The 14,617-nt window shown below is 41.3% G+C and overlaps 1 protein-coding gene across 2 annotated transcripts in view; it reads right to left on the reverse strand.

Annotated features, from left to right (window-relative positions):
• The window catches only part of LOC129819608 (histone-lysine N-methyltransferase 2B-like), a 63,251-nt gene that overhangs the window by 26,351 nt on the left and 22,283 nt on the right, over window positions 1-14,617 (reverse strand). For both annotated transcript variants that reach the window (XM_055876003.1, XM_055876002.1), the window contains exons 14-21: window positions 14,469-14,561; window positions 14,001-14,118; window positions 13,103-13,216; window positions 12,558-12,742; window positions 12,281-12,385; window positions 9,122-9,232; window positions 8,781-8,857; window positions 818-1,002 (exon numbers count right to left, since the gene is read on the reverse strand). In XM_055876003.1, coding sequence (XP_055731978.1) covers window positions 818-1,002; window positions 8,781-8,857; window positions 9,122-9,232; window positions 12,281-12,385; window positions 12,558-12,742; window positions 13,103-13,216; window positions 14,001-14,118; window positions 14,469-14,561 — 988 coding nt within the window. The remainder of the gene's footprint in view (window positions 1-817; window positions 1,003-8,780; window positions 8,858-9,121; window positions 9,233-12,280; window positions 12,386-12,557; window positions 12,743-13,102; window positions 13,217-14,000; window positions 14,119-14,468; window positions 14,562-14,617) is intronic.

Here is a 14,617-nt window from a genome sequence, read left to right on the forward strand (position 1 = left end):
GGGCTGGCCATGACAGGGTCTTGATCTGGTGATCCTCCATCCACACAGTGACTGACCTGGCTCTGTGGCATGGAGCATTGTCCTGCTGGAAAAATGTTCCCCAACTCTGAGGATTGGTTGTCAGAGTAGAAAGAAGCAAGTTTTCTTCCAGGACAACCTTGTACGTAATGTGGCTTGATTCACGTGTCCTTTACAAAGACAAATCTGCCCGATTCCAGCCTTGCTGAAGCACCACCAGATCATCACCGATCCTCCACCAAATTTCAGTGGGTGCGAGACACTGTGGCTTGTAGGCATTTCCAGGTCTCGCACCCAATGTCCTGGAAGAAAACTTTTCTTTCTACTCTGACAATGTTCCCCAACTCCGAGGATTGGTTCTTCCAGCAGGACAATGCTCCATGCCAAGACGCATGAAAGCTGTGATTGAAAATCAGGGTTATTCCACCAAATTATGATTTCTGAACACGAGTATTGTGTTGTTTAAACGAATATGAACTAATTTTCTTTGCATTATTCGAGGTCTGACAACACTGCATCTTTTTTGTTATTTATGACCAGTTGTCATTTTCTGCAAATAAATGCTCTAAATGACAATATTTCTATTTGGAATTTGGGAGAAATGTTGTCAGTAGTTTATAGAATATTTTTTTTTAAATTAATTTTACCCAAACACATACCTATAAATAGTAAAACCAGAGAAACTGATCATTCTGCAGTGGTATCTTAATTTACAGAGCTGTATAGTGCACTACAGTTGACCATAGCCCTATGCCTATGACCAGACTCCCTATTTGGGAAACAGCCATAGACTACATACCTTGGGATTTGAGTGGGACGCCCTCCAGCGCCCAGGGCTGATGGGTGGTGACTGAGGATGGGGGAGGGATGCTGTTCCCCTGCTGGAGAAACCCTGAACCCCTGGTAACTTGGTACGTCCTCTCCAGCCACTGTGCATAGCTGTGCTCCATAGATGGAGGAAGAACTGCCTCGGGGAGCATACCACTGAGACAGAAGAGGGGGCAGACTTGCTCAGCAACAGAGCAAACAATTTTTAACCCATAAGAGTCTAGATCCTGTCTAAGTCAGGGGAAGGAGGCGTGCTGCAAGCTATATGATATTGTTTTAAGGTCATACCAAGGATCATTTAGCTATTTGATTTGGGAATTGTACGACCCATTTAAGTAGCAAACATACAAGAAAAATAGTATTTTGCCTTACTGCTATTAGCACATACAAACACAACAAATATGATTCAATAGAGATAATCTATTCACCCCACACACACACAAAAAAATATTCTAAAAGAAAGTTTGTTTGGAAGTGTCTGTGCTATATCTAAGGCACTGCGTCTCAGTGCTAGAGGCGTCACTACAGACACACTGGTTCGAATCCAGGCTGTATCACAACCAGCAGTGATTGGGAGTCCCATAGGGTGGCTCAATTGGCCCAGCGTCGTCCGAGTTTGGCCGGTGTAGGCCGTCATTGTAAATAAGAATTTGTTCTTAACTGACTTGCCTAGTTAAATAAAAGGTTAAATAATTTAAAATAATAATAAAAAATATTAGATTTAAGAAAGATCAGGAAATATTTGTGTTTAACCCCTTATTTTTGGCACTAAACAGTCTAAGCCTGAAGAGTGAGGAGGGGGGGGGGTTCCTACTAAGCTACACTACATGACCAAAAATATGTGGACACCTGCTCATCACACATCTCATTCTAAAATCATGAGCATTAATATGAAGTTGGTCCCCCTTGCTGCTATAACAGCCTCCACTCTTATGGGAAGGCTTTCCACTAGATGTTGGGAACATTGCCGCGGAGACTTGATTCCATTCAGCCACAAGAGCATTAGTGAGGTAGGGCACAGATGTTGGGCGATTAGGCCTGCCTCGCAGTCGGCGTTCCAATTCATCCCAAAGTTGTTCAATGGGGGTTGAGGTCAGGGCTCTGTGCAGGCCTTTGAAGTTCTTCCACACAGATCATTTCTGTAAGGACCGCACTTTGTGCACGGGGGCATTGTCATGTCCCCGTGAAATGGCCTTCAAACTGTTCCCACATATTTGGAAGCACAGAATCATTTAGAATTTCATTGTATGCTGTAGCGTTATGATTACACTTCACTGGAACTAAAGGGGCCTAGCCCTAACCATGAAAAACAGCCCCAGACCATTATTCCTCCTCCACCAAACTTTACAGTTGGCACCATGTATTGGGGCAGGTAGCATTCTCTGAAATGATTTGTTGGCAAGGTGGCATCCTATGATGGTGCCACATTGAAAGTCACTGAACTCTTCAGAAGGCCATTCAACTGCCAATGTTTGTCTATGGCAATTGCATGTCTGTAACAGGTGTGGCTGAAATAGACAAATCCATTCATTTGGTGTCTACATACTTTATATCTGGAATTGTTTTAATTGTGTCATATATATGATAATTTTGCTATTTGATTTAGAATTTTAACTTCTTATGGCTGGGGGGGGCAGTATTGAGTAGCTTGGATGAATAAGGTGCCCAGAGTAAACTTCCTGCTAGTCAGGCCCAGAAGCTAAGACATGCATATTATTAGTAGATTTGGATAGAAAACACTCTAAAGTTTATAAAACTGTTTGAATGATGTCTGAGTATAACAGAACTCATATGGCAGGCAAAAACCTGAGAAAAAAATCCAACCAGGAAGTGGGAAATCTGAGGTTTGTAGGTTTAAGTCTTTGCCTATCCAATATACAGTGTAGAATTTGGTCCGATTGCACTTCCTAAGGCTTCCACTAGATGTCAACAGTCTTTAGAACCTTGTTTCAGGCTTCTACTGTGAAGGAGGAGAGAATAAGAGCTGATTGAGTCAGGTGTCTGGCAGAATGCCATGAGCTCAGTCAGGCGCGCGCCCGTGAGAGTTAGCTGCGTTCCTTTTCCTTTCTAAAGACAAAGGAATTGTCCGGTTGGAATATTATTGAAGATTTATGATAAAAACATCCTAAAGATTGATTCTACACATCGTTTGACATGTTTCTACAAAATGTAATGGAACTGTCGTCTGAACTAAGTGCCTGCGCCGTGTGAATTTGGATTTGTGAACTAAACTTGAACAAAAAGGATGTATTTGAACATAAATTATGGACTTTATCGAACAAAACAAACATTTATTGTGGAACTGGGATTCCTGGGAGTGCATTCTGATGAAGATCAAAGGTAAGTGAATATTTATAATGCTATTTCTGACTTCTGTTGACTCCACAACATGGCGGGTACCTGTATGGCTTGTTTTGGTCTCTGAGCGCTGTACTCAGATTATTGCATTATGTGCTTTTTCCTTAAAGCTTTTTTGAAATCTGACAAAGCGGTTGCATTAAGGAGAAGTTTATCTATAATTCCATGCATAACACTTGTATCTTTTAGCAATGTTTATTATGAGTATTTCTGTAAATTGATGTGGCTCTGCAAAATCACCGGATGTTTTGGAACTACTGAACATAACACGCCAATGTAAACTCAGATTTTTGGATATAAATATGAACTTTATCGAACAAAACATACATGTATTGTGCAACATGAAGTTCTATGAGTGTCATCTGATGAAGATCAAAGGTTAGTGATTCATTTTCTCTTTTTCTGCTTTTTGTGACTCCTCTCGTTGGCTGGGAAAATGGCTGTGTTTTTCTGTGACTAGGTGCTGACCTAACATATCGCATGGTATGCTTTCGTCGTAAAGCCTTTTTGAAATTGGACACTGTGGTAGGATTAACAACAAGTTTATCTTTAAAATGGTGTATAATACTTGTATGTTTGAGGAATTTTAATTATGAGATTTCTGTTTGAATTTGGCGCCCTGCACTTTCACTGGCTGTTGTCATATCGATCATTTCTTTGAAGTATCAAAGAAATATATAAAACAATTATTGAATTATTTGGCCTTAATGCTATTAGCCTATACAAGCGCATTGAATAACTTTGATTCACTACATGGAACAACAAATAGTCCCCCCCCAAAAAATCTAAAGGAAGTTTGTTCTGAAGTGTCTGTTATACAGTGCATATTCAGAAAGTATTCAGACCCATTCACTGTTCACACATTGTGTTACAATACAGCCTTGACCTAAAATTGATTTTAAAAAAAACAAACAATACACACACACAATACAGCATAATGAGAAAGCAAAAACAGGTTTTAAAAAATGTGAAGTTAATGTCACATTTGCATAACTATTTAGAGCCTTTACTCGGTACTTTGTTTTAGCACTTTTGACAGTGATTACAGCCTTGAGGCTTCTTGGGTATAAAGCTACAAGCTTGGCACACCTGTATTTGGGAAGTTTCTTCCATTCTTCTCTGCAGATCCTCTCTAGCTCTGTCAGGTTGGATGGGAAGCATTGCTGCACAGCTATTTTCAGGTCTCTCCAGAGATGTTTGATCGGATTCAAGTCCAGGCTCTGGCTGGGCAACTCAAGGAAATTTAGAGACTTCAGAGTCCCAAAGCCACTCTTGCGTTGTCTTGGCTGTGAGCTTAGGGACGTTGTCCTGTTGGAAGGTGAAACTTCACCCCAGTCTGAGGTACTGAGCGCTCTGTAGCAGGTTTTCATCAAGGATCTCTGTCCTTTGCTCAGTTCATCTTTCCCTCGATCCTGACTAGTCTCCCAGTCCTTGCTACTAAAAAACATCCCCACAGCATGATGCTGCCGCCACCACCATGCTTCACAGTAGGGATGGTGCCAGGTTTGCCTGGTTTCACCCAGACATGACCCTTGGCATTCAGGCCAAAGAGTTCAATCTTATTTACACCAGACCAGAGAATCTTAGAGTCCTTTAGGTGCCTTTTGGCAAACTTCAAGCGGTCGGTCATGCGCCTTTAATTGAGTGGCGGCTTCTGTCTGGCCACTCTACCATAAAGGCCTGACTGGTGGAGTGTTGCAGAGATGGGAGCACCTTCCAGAAGCACAACCATCTCCACAGAGGAATCCGGAGCCATGTCAGAGTGACCATCAGGTTCTTGGTAACCTTCATGACCAACGCCCTTCTCCACCGATTGCTCAGTTTGGCACTGCAGCCAGCTCTAGGAAGAGTTATGGTGGATCCAAACTTCTTCCATTTAAGAATGATGGAGGCCACTGTGTTCTTGGGGACCTTCAATGCTGCAGATATGTTTTGTTACCCTTCCCCAGATCTGTGCCTCGAAACAATCCTGTCTCGGAGCTCTACAGACAATTCCTTCGACCTCAGGGCTTGGTTTTTGCTCTGAAATGCACCGTCAACGGTGGGACCTTATATAGACAAATGTGTGCCTTTCTAAATCATGTCCAATCAATTTGATTCGAGGTCGACTACAAGTTGAAGAAACATCAAGGATGCTCAATGTTAACAGGATGCACCTGAGCTCAATTTTGAGTCTCAATATTTTTAATATAAATTCTCAAAAAAATTGCTTTGTCATTATGTGGTATTGTGTTTAGATTGATGAGGAAAAAATACAATTTCCTGCATTTTAGAATAAGGTTGCAACGTAACAAAATGTGAAAAAGTGAAGAGGTCTGAAAACTTTCCGAATACACTGTATATCTGAGTGATACAGTATAAGAAAGATCAGGAAACAATAATAGATTTTTTATTACATGTACTTAACCCCTTATTTTTGGCACTAAACAGTGTTACACACACACACACACATATCTATATACACACACATACCGTTGAAAACGGAAGTTTACATACACCTCAGCCAAATACATATAAAATCAGTTTTCACAATTCCTGACATTTAATCCGAGTAAAAATTCCCCGTCTTAGGTCAGTTAGGATCACCAGTTTATTTTAAGAATGTGAAATGTCAGAATAATAGTACGAGGGACCTTCAATGATGATTTATTTCAGCTTTTATTTCTTTCATCACATTCCCGGTGGGTCAAAAGTTTACATACACTCAATTAGAATTTGGAAGCATTGCCTTTAAATTGTTTAACTTGGGTCAAACGTTTTGGGTAGCCTTCCACAAGCGTCCTACAATAAGGGGTGAATTTTGACCCATTCCTCCGTGACAGAGCAAGTGTAACAGTCAGGTTTGTATGCATCTTTGCTCGCATCCGCTTTTTCACTTCTGCCCACAAATTTGCTATAGAATTGATGTCAGGGCTTTGTGATGGCCACACCAATACCTTGACTTTGTTGTCCTTAAGCCATTTTGCCACAACTTTGGAAGTATGCTTGGGATCATTGTCCATTTGGAACACCCATTTGCGACCAAGCTTTAACTTCCTGACTGATGTCTTGAGATGTTGCTTCAATATATCCACATAATTTTTCTGGCTCATGATGCTATCTATTTTGTGACGTGCACCAGTCCCTTCTGCAGCAAAGCACCCCCACAACATGATGCTGCCACCACCGTGCTTCATGGTTGGGATGGTGTTCTTCGGCTTGCAAGCCTCCCCCTTTTTCCTCCAAACATAACAATAGTCATTATGACCAAACAGTTCTATTTGTGTTTCATCAGACCAGAGGACATTTCTCCAAAAAGTACAATCTTTGTCCCCATGTGCAGTTGCAAACCGTAGTCTGGCTTTTTTATGGCGGTTTTGGAGCAGTGGCTTCTTCCTTGCTGAGCGGCTTTTCAGGTTATGTCAATATAGGACCCGTTTTATTGTGGATATAGATACTTTTGTACCGGGTTTCCTCCAGCATCTTCACAAGGTCCTTTACTGTTGTTCTGGGATTGATTTGCACTTCTCACACCAAAGTACATTAATCTCTAGGAGACAGAACATGTCTCCTTCCTGAGCGGTATGACAGCTGCGTGGTCCCATCATGTTTATAATTTCAAACTATTGTTTGTACAGATGAACGTAGTACCTTCAGGCATTTGGAATTTGCTCCCAAGGATGAACCAGACTTGTGGAGGTCCCCAATTTTTTTCCCTGAGGTCTTGGCTGATTTATTTTGAGTTTTCCATGATGTCAAGCAAAGAGGCACTGAGATTGAAGGTAGGCCTTGAAATACATCCACAGGTACACCCCCAATTGACTCAAATGATGTCAATTAGCCTATCAGAAGCTTCTAAAGCCATGACATCATTTTCTGGAATTTTCCAAGCTGTTTAAAGGCACAGTCAACTTAGTGTATGTAAACTTCTGACCCACTGGAATTATGATACAGTGAGTTATAAGTGAAATAATCTGTCTGTAAACAATTGTTGGAAAAATTACTTGTGTCATGCACAAAGTAGATGTCCTAACCGACTTGCCAAAACTATAGTTTGTTAACAAGACATTTGTGGAGTGGTTGACAAACGAGTTTTAATGACTCCAACCGAAGTGTATGTAAACTTCCGACTACAACTGTATATATATACACATAGAAATAAAATTTCAACTGGTACGGGGGAGCTTCAGATGAGTCTTGTGAGGCCTGTGGGCGTCCTAGAGCAACACAACATGTATGTGTTCTTGAGTCTCACCTTTCCACAAAGGGGTCATATTAGTGTGTAGCCCGAACTGTTCGTACGCTACAGACAGACGTTTTCAGATTGGCTGTCTGGGCGTCATGTTCTTATAGGCACTATAGTATTGCCAGCCTAATCTTGGGAGTTGATAGGCTTGAAGTCATGAACAGCACTGTGCTTCAAGCATTGCGAAGAGCTGCTGGCAAACACAGGAAAGTGCTGTTTGAATGAATGCTTACGAGCCTACTGCTGCCTACCACCGCTCAGTCAGACTGCTCTATCAAATATCAATTCATAGACTTAATTATAATATAATAAACACACAGAAATACGAGTCTTAGGTCATTAATACGGTAAAATACGGAAACGATCATTTCAAAAACAAAGCGTTTATTCTTTCAGTGAAATACAGAACCGTTCCGTATTTTATCTAACGGGTGGCAACCCTAAGTCAAAATATTCATGTTACATTGCACAACCTTTAATGTTGTGTCATAATTCTGGAAAATTCTGGAAAATTAATTACGGTCTTTGTTAGGAAGAAATTATCTTCACAGTTCGCAACGAGCCAGGCGGCCCAAACTGCTGCATATACCCTGACTCTGCTTGCACTGAACGCAAGAGAAGTGACAATTTCGCGAGTTAATATTGCCTGCTAACATGAATTTCTTTTAACTAAATATGCAGGTTAAAAAAAATATACTTCTGATTTTTAGAAAGGCATTGATGTTTATGGTTAGGTACATTGGTGCAACGACAGTGCTTTTTTCACGAATGCGCTTTTGTTAAATTATCACCCGTTTGGCGAAGTAAGCTGTGATTTGAGGATAAATTAACAGGCACCGCATTGATTATATGCAACGCAGGACAAGCTAGTTAAACTAGTAATATCATCAATCATGTGTAGTTAACTAGTGATTATGTTAAGATTGATTGTTTTTTATAAGATAAGTTTAAATGCTAGCTAGCAACTTACCATGGCTCCTTGCTGCACTCGCGTAACAGATGGTCAGCCTGCCACGCAGTCTCCTCGTGGATTGCAATGTAATCGGCCATAATTGGCATCCAAAAATGACGATTACCGATTGCTATGAAAACTTGAAATCAGCCCAAATTAATTTTGCTAATAAGACTCCCATGGGGGTGCGGAGATCGACTCTAGGGGGTTAAAGTAGTATTCTTTGCTAGCTTTTTAAAAACAAGTATTCTATGCTTGCTTTATCTTTAGGCAAAACTATTTCTTGTCATAGTTGATTTGTTCAGGGAGATTATTTTTCTTTTCTTCTTGGCGGAAATGTGAGAAAGTCGGTCAAAATGTATAACATACACAGTCATATCACATAGCGTATCCATTTACCTTGGGAAATCTTTGGAGAGTGGGTCCCACATTTTCTGATCTTGGCTATGAAACCAACTGAAAGTCTCCTCCAGCAACTGAAAGGACAGATATACTCAGTGAGTGATCTTTGTACATCATTAAGGGGAGTCAATACGCAAAAGGTCCACTAGAGAGACTTTCAGAGTTATTTTATGCTGTTTTATTAATTGAAAAAATTTATCAAATAGCTCAGAAAATCAATTTTTTGAATGCGGACACTACTAATCTGAGTAAATAGGCAAACAAACAATAATGATTTGGCCAAGTATGGCCCATAACAATGTCTATAGCATTAATGGAGGAAAGGTCTTTCTACTAACCTTCAGGTAGTGAGACCTGGCCAAACAGGTGGGACTCAGGCCCTCAGGGAGAGACGACTCCTCCTTCAACCACTTCCTCATCACCATGACAACATCCTCATGGAACGATTTCTGATTGGTTGACAAAAGCAGATTTTTTTTTTTTAAATTTCACCTTAATTTAACCAGTTGAGAACAAGTTCTCATTTACAACTGCGACCTGCCCAAGATAAAGCAAAGCAGTGCGACACAAACAAACGTACAGTCAATAACACAATATAAAAAGTATATGTACAGTGTGTGCAAATGTAGTAAGATTAGGGAGGTAAGGCAATAAATAGGCCATAGAGGCGTAATAATTACAATTTAGCATTAACACTGGAGTGATAGATGTGCAGATGATGATGTTCAAGTAGAGATACTGGGGTGCAAAAGAAAAGGAAGAACATTGTCAAGTTTAGGAGACAGACGCAGTGGTGTGTATTAATGGATGCCAAGGTAAGCCAGGCTTCCCCCAAAAATCTATATATACATTTAGTCTCTGCGTTTCATAATGTTTCTTAAATTCGCAAGAAGCTGAATGTATTTCACAGGAAAAAGCATCAGAGCGAGCGAAACAGCGCCCCTCTGTCTCTCTACGTGTAGGCAAACTTTCTGATGCCGTCTGGTCCAAATGAGTATGACATTGTTGCCGCCCGTAGCATTCAAGGCAAGGGAAGCCAGCGAGCATCTGACCTCCCTTGACAAAAATAAATAAATAATAATAATTGCCAATCAGCATTAAGCTAAACTGAGCGAGCGGAACTGTGAATGGTCCTGGCGCACCAACAAAAATAAGTGTCAAGGGAAGCCAGCTTGGATTTGGCATCCTATCAAATCCCATTGAGAGCATACGTCACTTAGCTAAAAATGGGCCCTTTCCTAAATTAGCCATGGATGGAAACAGGGATTTGGCGATGTGGTTTTTCTTAATTCTCCGTACTAGCCAATGACTATAACGGCAATTCTGATCCAACCATTAACTAATTTATTGTTGTGCCCCTGGCCTGAGAGGCTGGAAGTTCAATATGTAGCTAGATGTAGAAGGCTAATGTTAACTAGCTAACGTTGCCCGTGAATTGAAGTTAGGCTAGCGAGCAAGCATTTTAGCCAGATAGCCTAGGACAACAAAAAATAAAGTGTGTACTGTATGACAGAGTTAGACCGTTTCATCAACATGAAAGAGGAGGATGGCATTGGCATTTCTCTACAAGTAGAGCGAGTCATGTTTTATCTACTTGCACGAACATGCACACATAAAAATCAGAACCATCGACAGCCACAGCTTACGTTGACTGGACTAAATTTGTTTTTTGGTATCTTTTATTTGTCACTGTGTTAGACTAAGCGGAGGTGATTTGATGATGTGGAAGTTTAAATAAATGGTGCTGGAATAGTGTAAGCACCTCATGTTATCTTTGTGACTTGTGGTAACTCTGTGTTCTAAATCAATAGTTGTTTAGCGGTCAGAACATGTAGGAAGCATTAACCTGCTTGACCATGCTGTAGGTCATGTAACTGTCTGTTACTGTACATGCAATATGCTTTGTGGACAGAGGTTGCTATACGGTTTTGTGATTAAACAAAAAGGTGTGATTCTGCCACTGTCTTCTTATTGTCTCGGCCTTTAGATCACAGTCGCAAGGCATATGAATTAACAGGTTAGAGCAAACAGCGCAATTATCACAACACATAGGATTCAATTTACTGTACTATTAGAGCGTCTATATGAGCTATAAGAGCATCTGCTAAATGACCAAAATGTCGACAGTGCCTTCAGACTATAACAACAATGTGACTTATTCCACATCGTTGTTTAGTCTGAATGCAAAAATGGCTTAAATATATAATTATTTTCACCCACAATACCAAGTAAAAACGTTTTTATAAATGTTAGCAAATTCATTGAAAAGGAAATACAGAAATATCAAATTTACATAAGTATACACCCAGTCAATACTTTGTAGTAGCACCTTTGGTGGAAATTACAGCGATGTATTTTTGGGTCTCTAAGAGCTTTGCACACCTGGATTGTACAATACATGCCCATTATAATTTTAAAAAGTTGATTGCTGATCACTGCTAGACAACCATTTTCAAGTCTTGCCACACTGGTTGTATTCGGGGCATGTGACAAATCTATCAATCGGTGCCCTATTTTGCGAGGTATTGAAAAAAACTACTGACACGTTCTGACTCCTAAACTTGAAATATTGTTTATCATCGGGTATCCTATGGAAATGAAGAGTGCCATAGTGTGGTTTCTACACCAGAAGTTAATGGAGGAATGTATATGGTGGAGGCAATTAAGCTTGGAATGTACTGAAAAAAGGAAAGGCAATCACATGGTTTCAGTCAGTCACTGATAAGGATGGAGAGATATGGATTGGTGAGGAATGGGGGCTAAGGTCAGGTCAGATTAAGGGAGAAGGAACAGTTTACTGCCCGCATCACTTAACTTCCTGCCTAGCAACAAAGATGTAATGTTTAGAGGGGTGGAGGAGACTCCACCTAAAGGGGGGTATATATACTTGTGCTGGTGGAAACATGTCTTTGTCTGATCAGCTGTCTGACCCTTTGGGGGAATAAACTTGGTTTGAGCTTTAACAATCGTCCGTGAGTTTTTACTCGGTTAATTTCAAACCTAACACATCCCAGATCTTTGTGGTTGAATCTGTGCTTTAAATGCACTACTCAATTGAGAGACCTTACAGATGTGTGTGGGGTAAAACCATGTTGACCACTATTATTGAACACGGAATGAGTCCATGCAACTTATGTGATTTGTTAAGCACATTTTTACTCCTGAAATTATTTAGGCGTGCAATAACAAAGTCAATACTTATTGACTCAAAACATTTCAGCTTTTAATTCTTTAATATCTAGAGTTTTCTACAAACAAAATTCTTATCTAATCTAAGCTATATTTAATACATTTTAAATTCAGGCTGTAACAACAAAATGTGGAAAAAGTCAAGGGGTGTGAATGCTTTCGGAAGGAACTGACTGTAGAAAGTGACCAGAATGTGGTCTGAAAAGAGTAGAATATTGATGCCCCGAGAGCAAAATCGACAACCTCTAGGTCTAAATAGTTTTCATGTGGCATAATTCAAATGTTTAAAAAGGACTGAGGTATCTCACCAGTGAAGTGTACTGTCGCCCTTCAAATTTTTGACCCACGGCATGTAGGTCGCAGATGGGCTGGTGTTTGTCCCTGAAAGCATCTGGTTCGGTGGATTCCTCACACTACAGGGGAAATAACAGCATAGTACATGGAGACTGCTGTCGGAGGGTCAGCGTTGAGGGATATACAATAGATAAGACAGTCTAAACATTTGAGTTGTTTTTGGATACAGAGCGAAAGTATGTCTGACTCGTGACTACTTGATGACTCTACTGTGATGGAGGCAGTCCGTACCTCCCTGCAGGTGATCAGGTGCTGGGCAGAGGAGTCAGAAAGGAGGTTGGCCAGCACCTTCTCTAGCCCCGCCCTCAGCCTGTCCTTCAGCTCATCCTTCCAGGAGCCGGGCTGTGATTGGCTGCAGGGTGTACAGGAGTACACTACGCTCTCTGGCAGGCTGGACATGATCTCATACAGGTCATCTGACAGACAGAAGAGAGGAAGAATTTCAATGTCATGGAGTAGACTTATAGTGAGAGTTGTTCTGATCCCTCAAATTAGGGCCTATATTTTGATTGAGGTGGCATCTTCCCCTACATACTGTTCACAGCGGTGGTCACCCATTCGCCTGGAGAGGTACCCTCTTGCAGGATTTTGTTCCAGCCCTTATCTCTAAAACACCCGATTTCTGGATCAGGTGTGTGTGGTAGCTGGATCAAGTGTAGGGCTGAAGCAAAAGCCTGCATACCAACCAGAAACCCTCTGTGATGAGTGTTGGCCACCCCTGCTGTACATCCCCTTGATGAAGACAGTTTTAAAGCTGAAATATTAGTCCCACTCACCAGAGAGACCTTCACATTTAGAATGTACCCAGTGGCTACACCTGGAGCACTCCATCATCTGACTGTTGTGGTCCTTCTCCTCGTAACACTTGGAGCAGATGGTGCAGAAGTTCCCTTGTAAAACAAATCAGATGTACTACAGTAATCAAATGGGGAAATTAAACAAATGCATAACATGACAAGAAGGTCCAGACAAAGTATCAGCTATACAACTGCTCTCATCCCTCTCTTCTTGGACTGTTCCTGGAGTTTTGTCTATACTTTCAGGTCATGAAATCAACACCCACCACCTGCGGATCAATTTAGTCATTGGCGGGTAAGATGGCTATATCACCAGCCATGTTGGCGGCTGGTCACGGCTCGACAGCGCAAGCATTTCAGGACACATTTGTGAATAAAAATAGTCTAGTATGATCACATTTATAGTCAAATAAATGCTGCTAGGTGATTATATATATATCTTCCATAGCTGGTAAAAATATCGCACAAAGTCAAAGGACTACGAAACCTATATAGCCTATCCCACCTCGCACTGCAACCCCGCCTGGCTGAGGGCTGTGCGCACGTGAAGAGCTGAGTGAAAGATTCCTTTTAAAAAACGCTGTGCACAGGCATAAAAGTTGTTCTAATTTACTTGAAATGAAAGTCTAATGAAGTGTTTCTTGGAAATGTACAATGTTTTGTTCACAATCTAGGTTGTTTTTCAATGTTTGAGTTCCAACTGCTAGGGAAGAGAAGACAGCGCTTCTACTAGCCAGACTCAATCTCACAGGCACGAACAAGTCACGTTACCGTGGTAACATCATGAACATTTGTGTCTCATCTGTAATATTCTGGTTAATACCACATTACGTCTTACTAGTTATACACAGATTGTAATGTTTCGCTGAGGTCCTACCTTTGACGTGGAGCGTGCTGCAGTCGGGACAGAGGTCCTGCTCGTGGTTCCAGGCCATGTCCCAGGTCTTCCCTGGTGTCACTCCACAGCTCTTACACCGGATACACGTCATACACACCTGGGACGCGGGGGCAGGTAGCCCAAAGGTTAGAGAGATGGACAAGTAACCGGAAGGTCGCTGGTTCAAGTCCAGGTTAGGGCGAAGAAAAATGGGAACTGAATTGGCTGAGAACTGAGGGTTGCTGTTTCAGATCATTACTAGCATATCCACCATTGTTGTGCCCTTGAGCAAGGTACTTCACCCCGAAAAACTGCTCCACTGTGGCATACCCAGTGTTGATTCGAGCGTCGGGTTTGTGTGTGGTGTCGGGGGGGGGTATTCACCCACAGTGCAGTTAAAACATGGTGGTAAATCAGAGAGAAGAAAAAGTTACACAGAAATATAAATAATGCATTTGTGGTACTTACCCAGGGCATGTTACAGTTGATGGGCTTTGGGTAGGTGGGTCCCAGACAGGAGGGGTGGTAGCAGTTCTGACACCTCCTGCACTGCAACACAGGCTAAAGGAAGAAACAGTACATTTCAAATGTGAAAGTTGGGGGTGAAAACACTACCA

Source organism: Salvelinus fontinalis, chromosome 22 (assembly GCF_029448725.1).
Source record: "Salvelinus fontinalis isolate EN_2023a chromosome 22, ASM2944872v1, whole genome shotgun sequence".
In the NCBI taxonomy this organism is placed as follows: Eukaryota; Metazoa; Chordata; class Actinopteri; order Salmoniformes; family Salmonidae; genus Salvelinus; species Salvelinus fontinalis.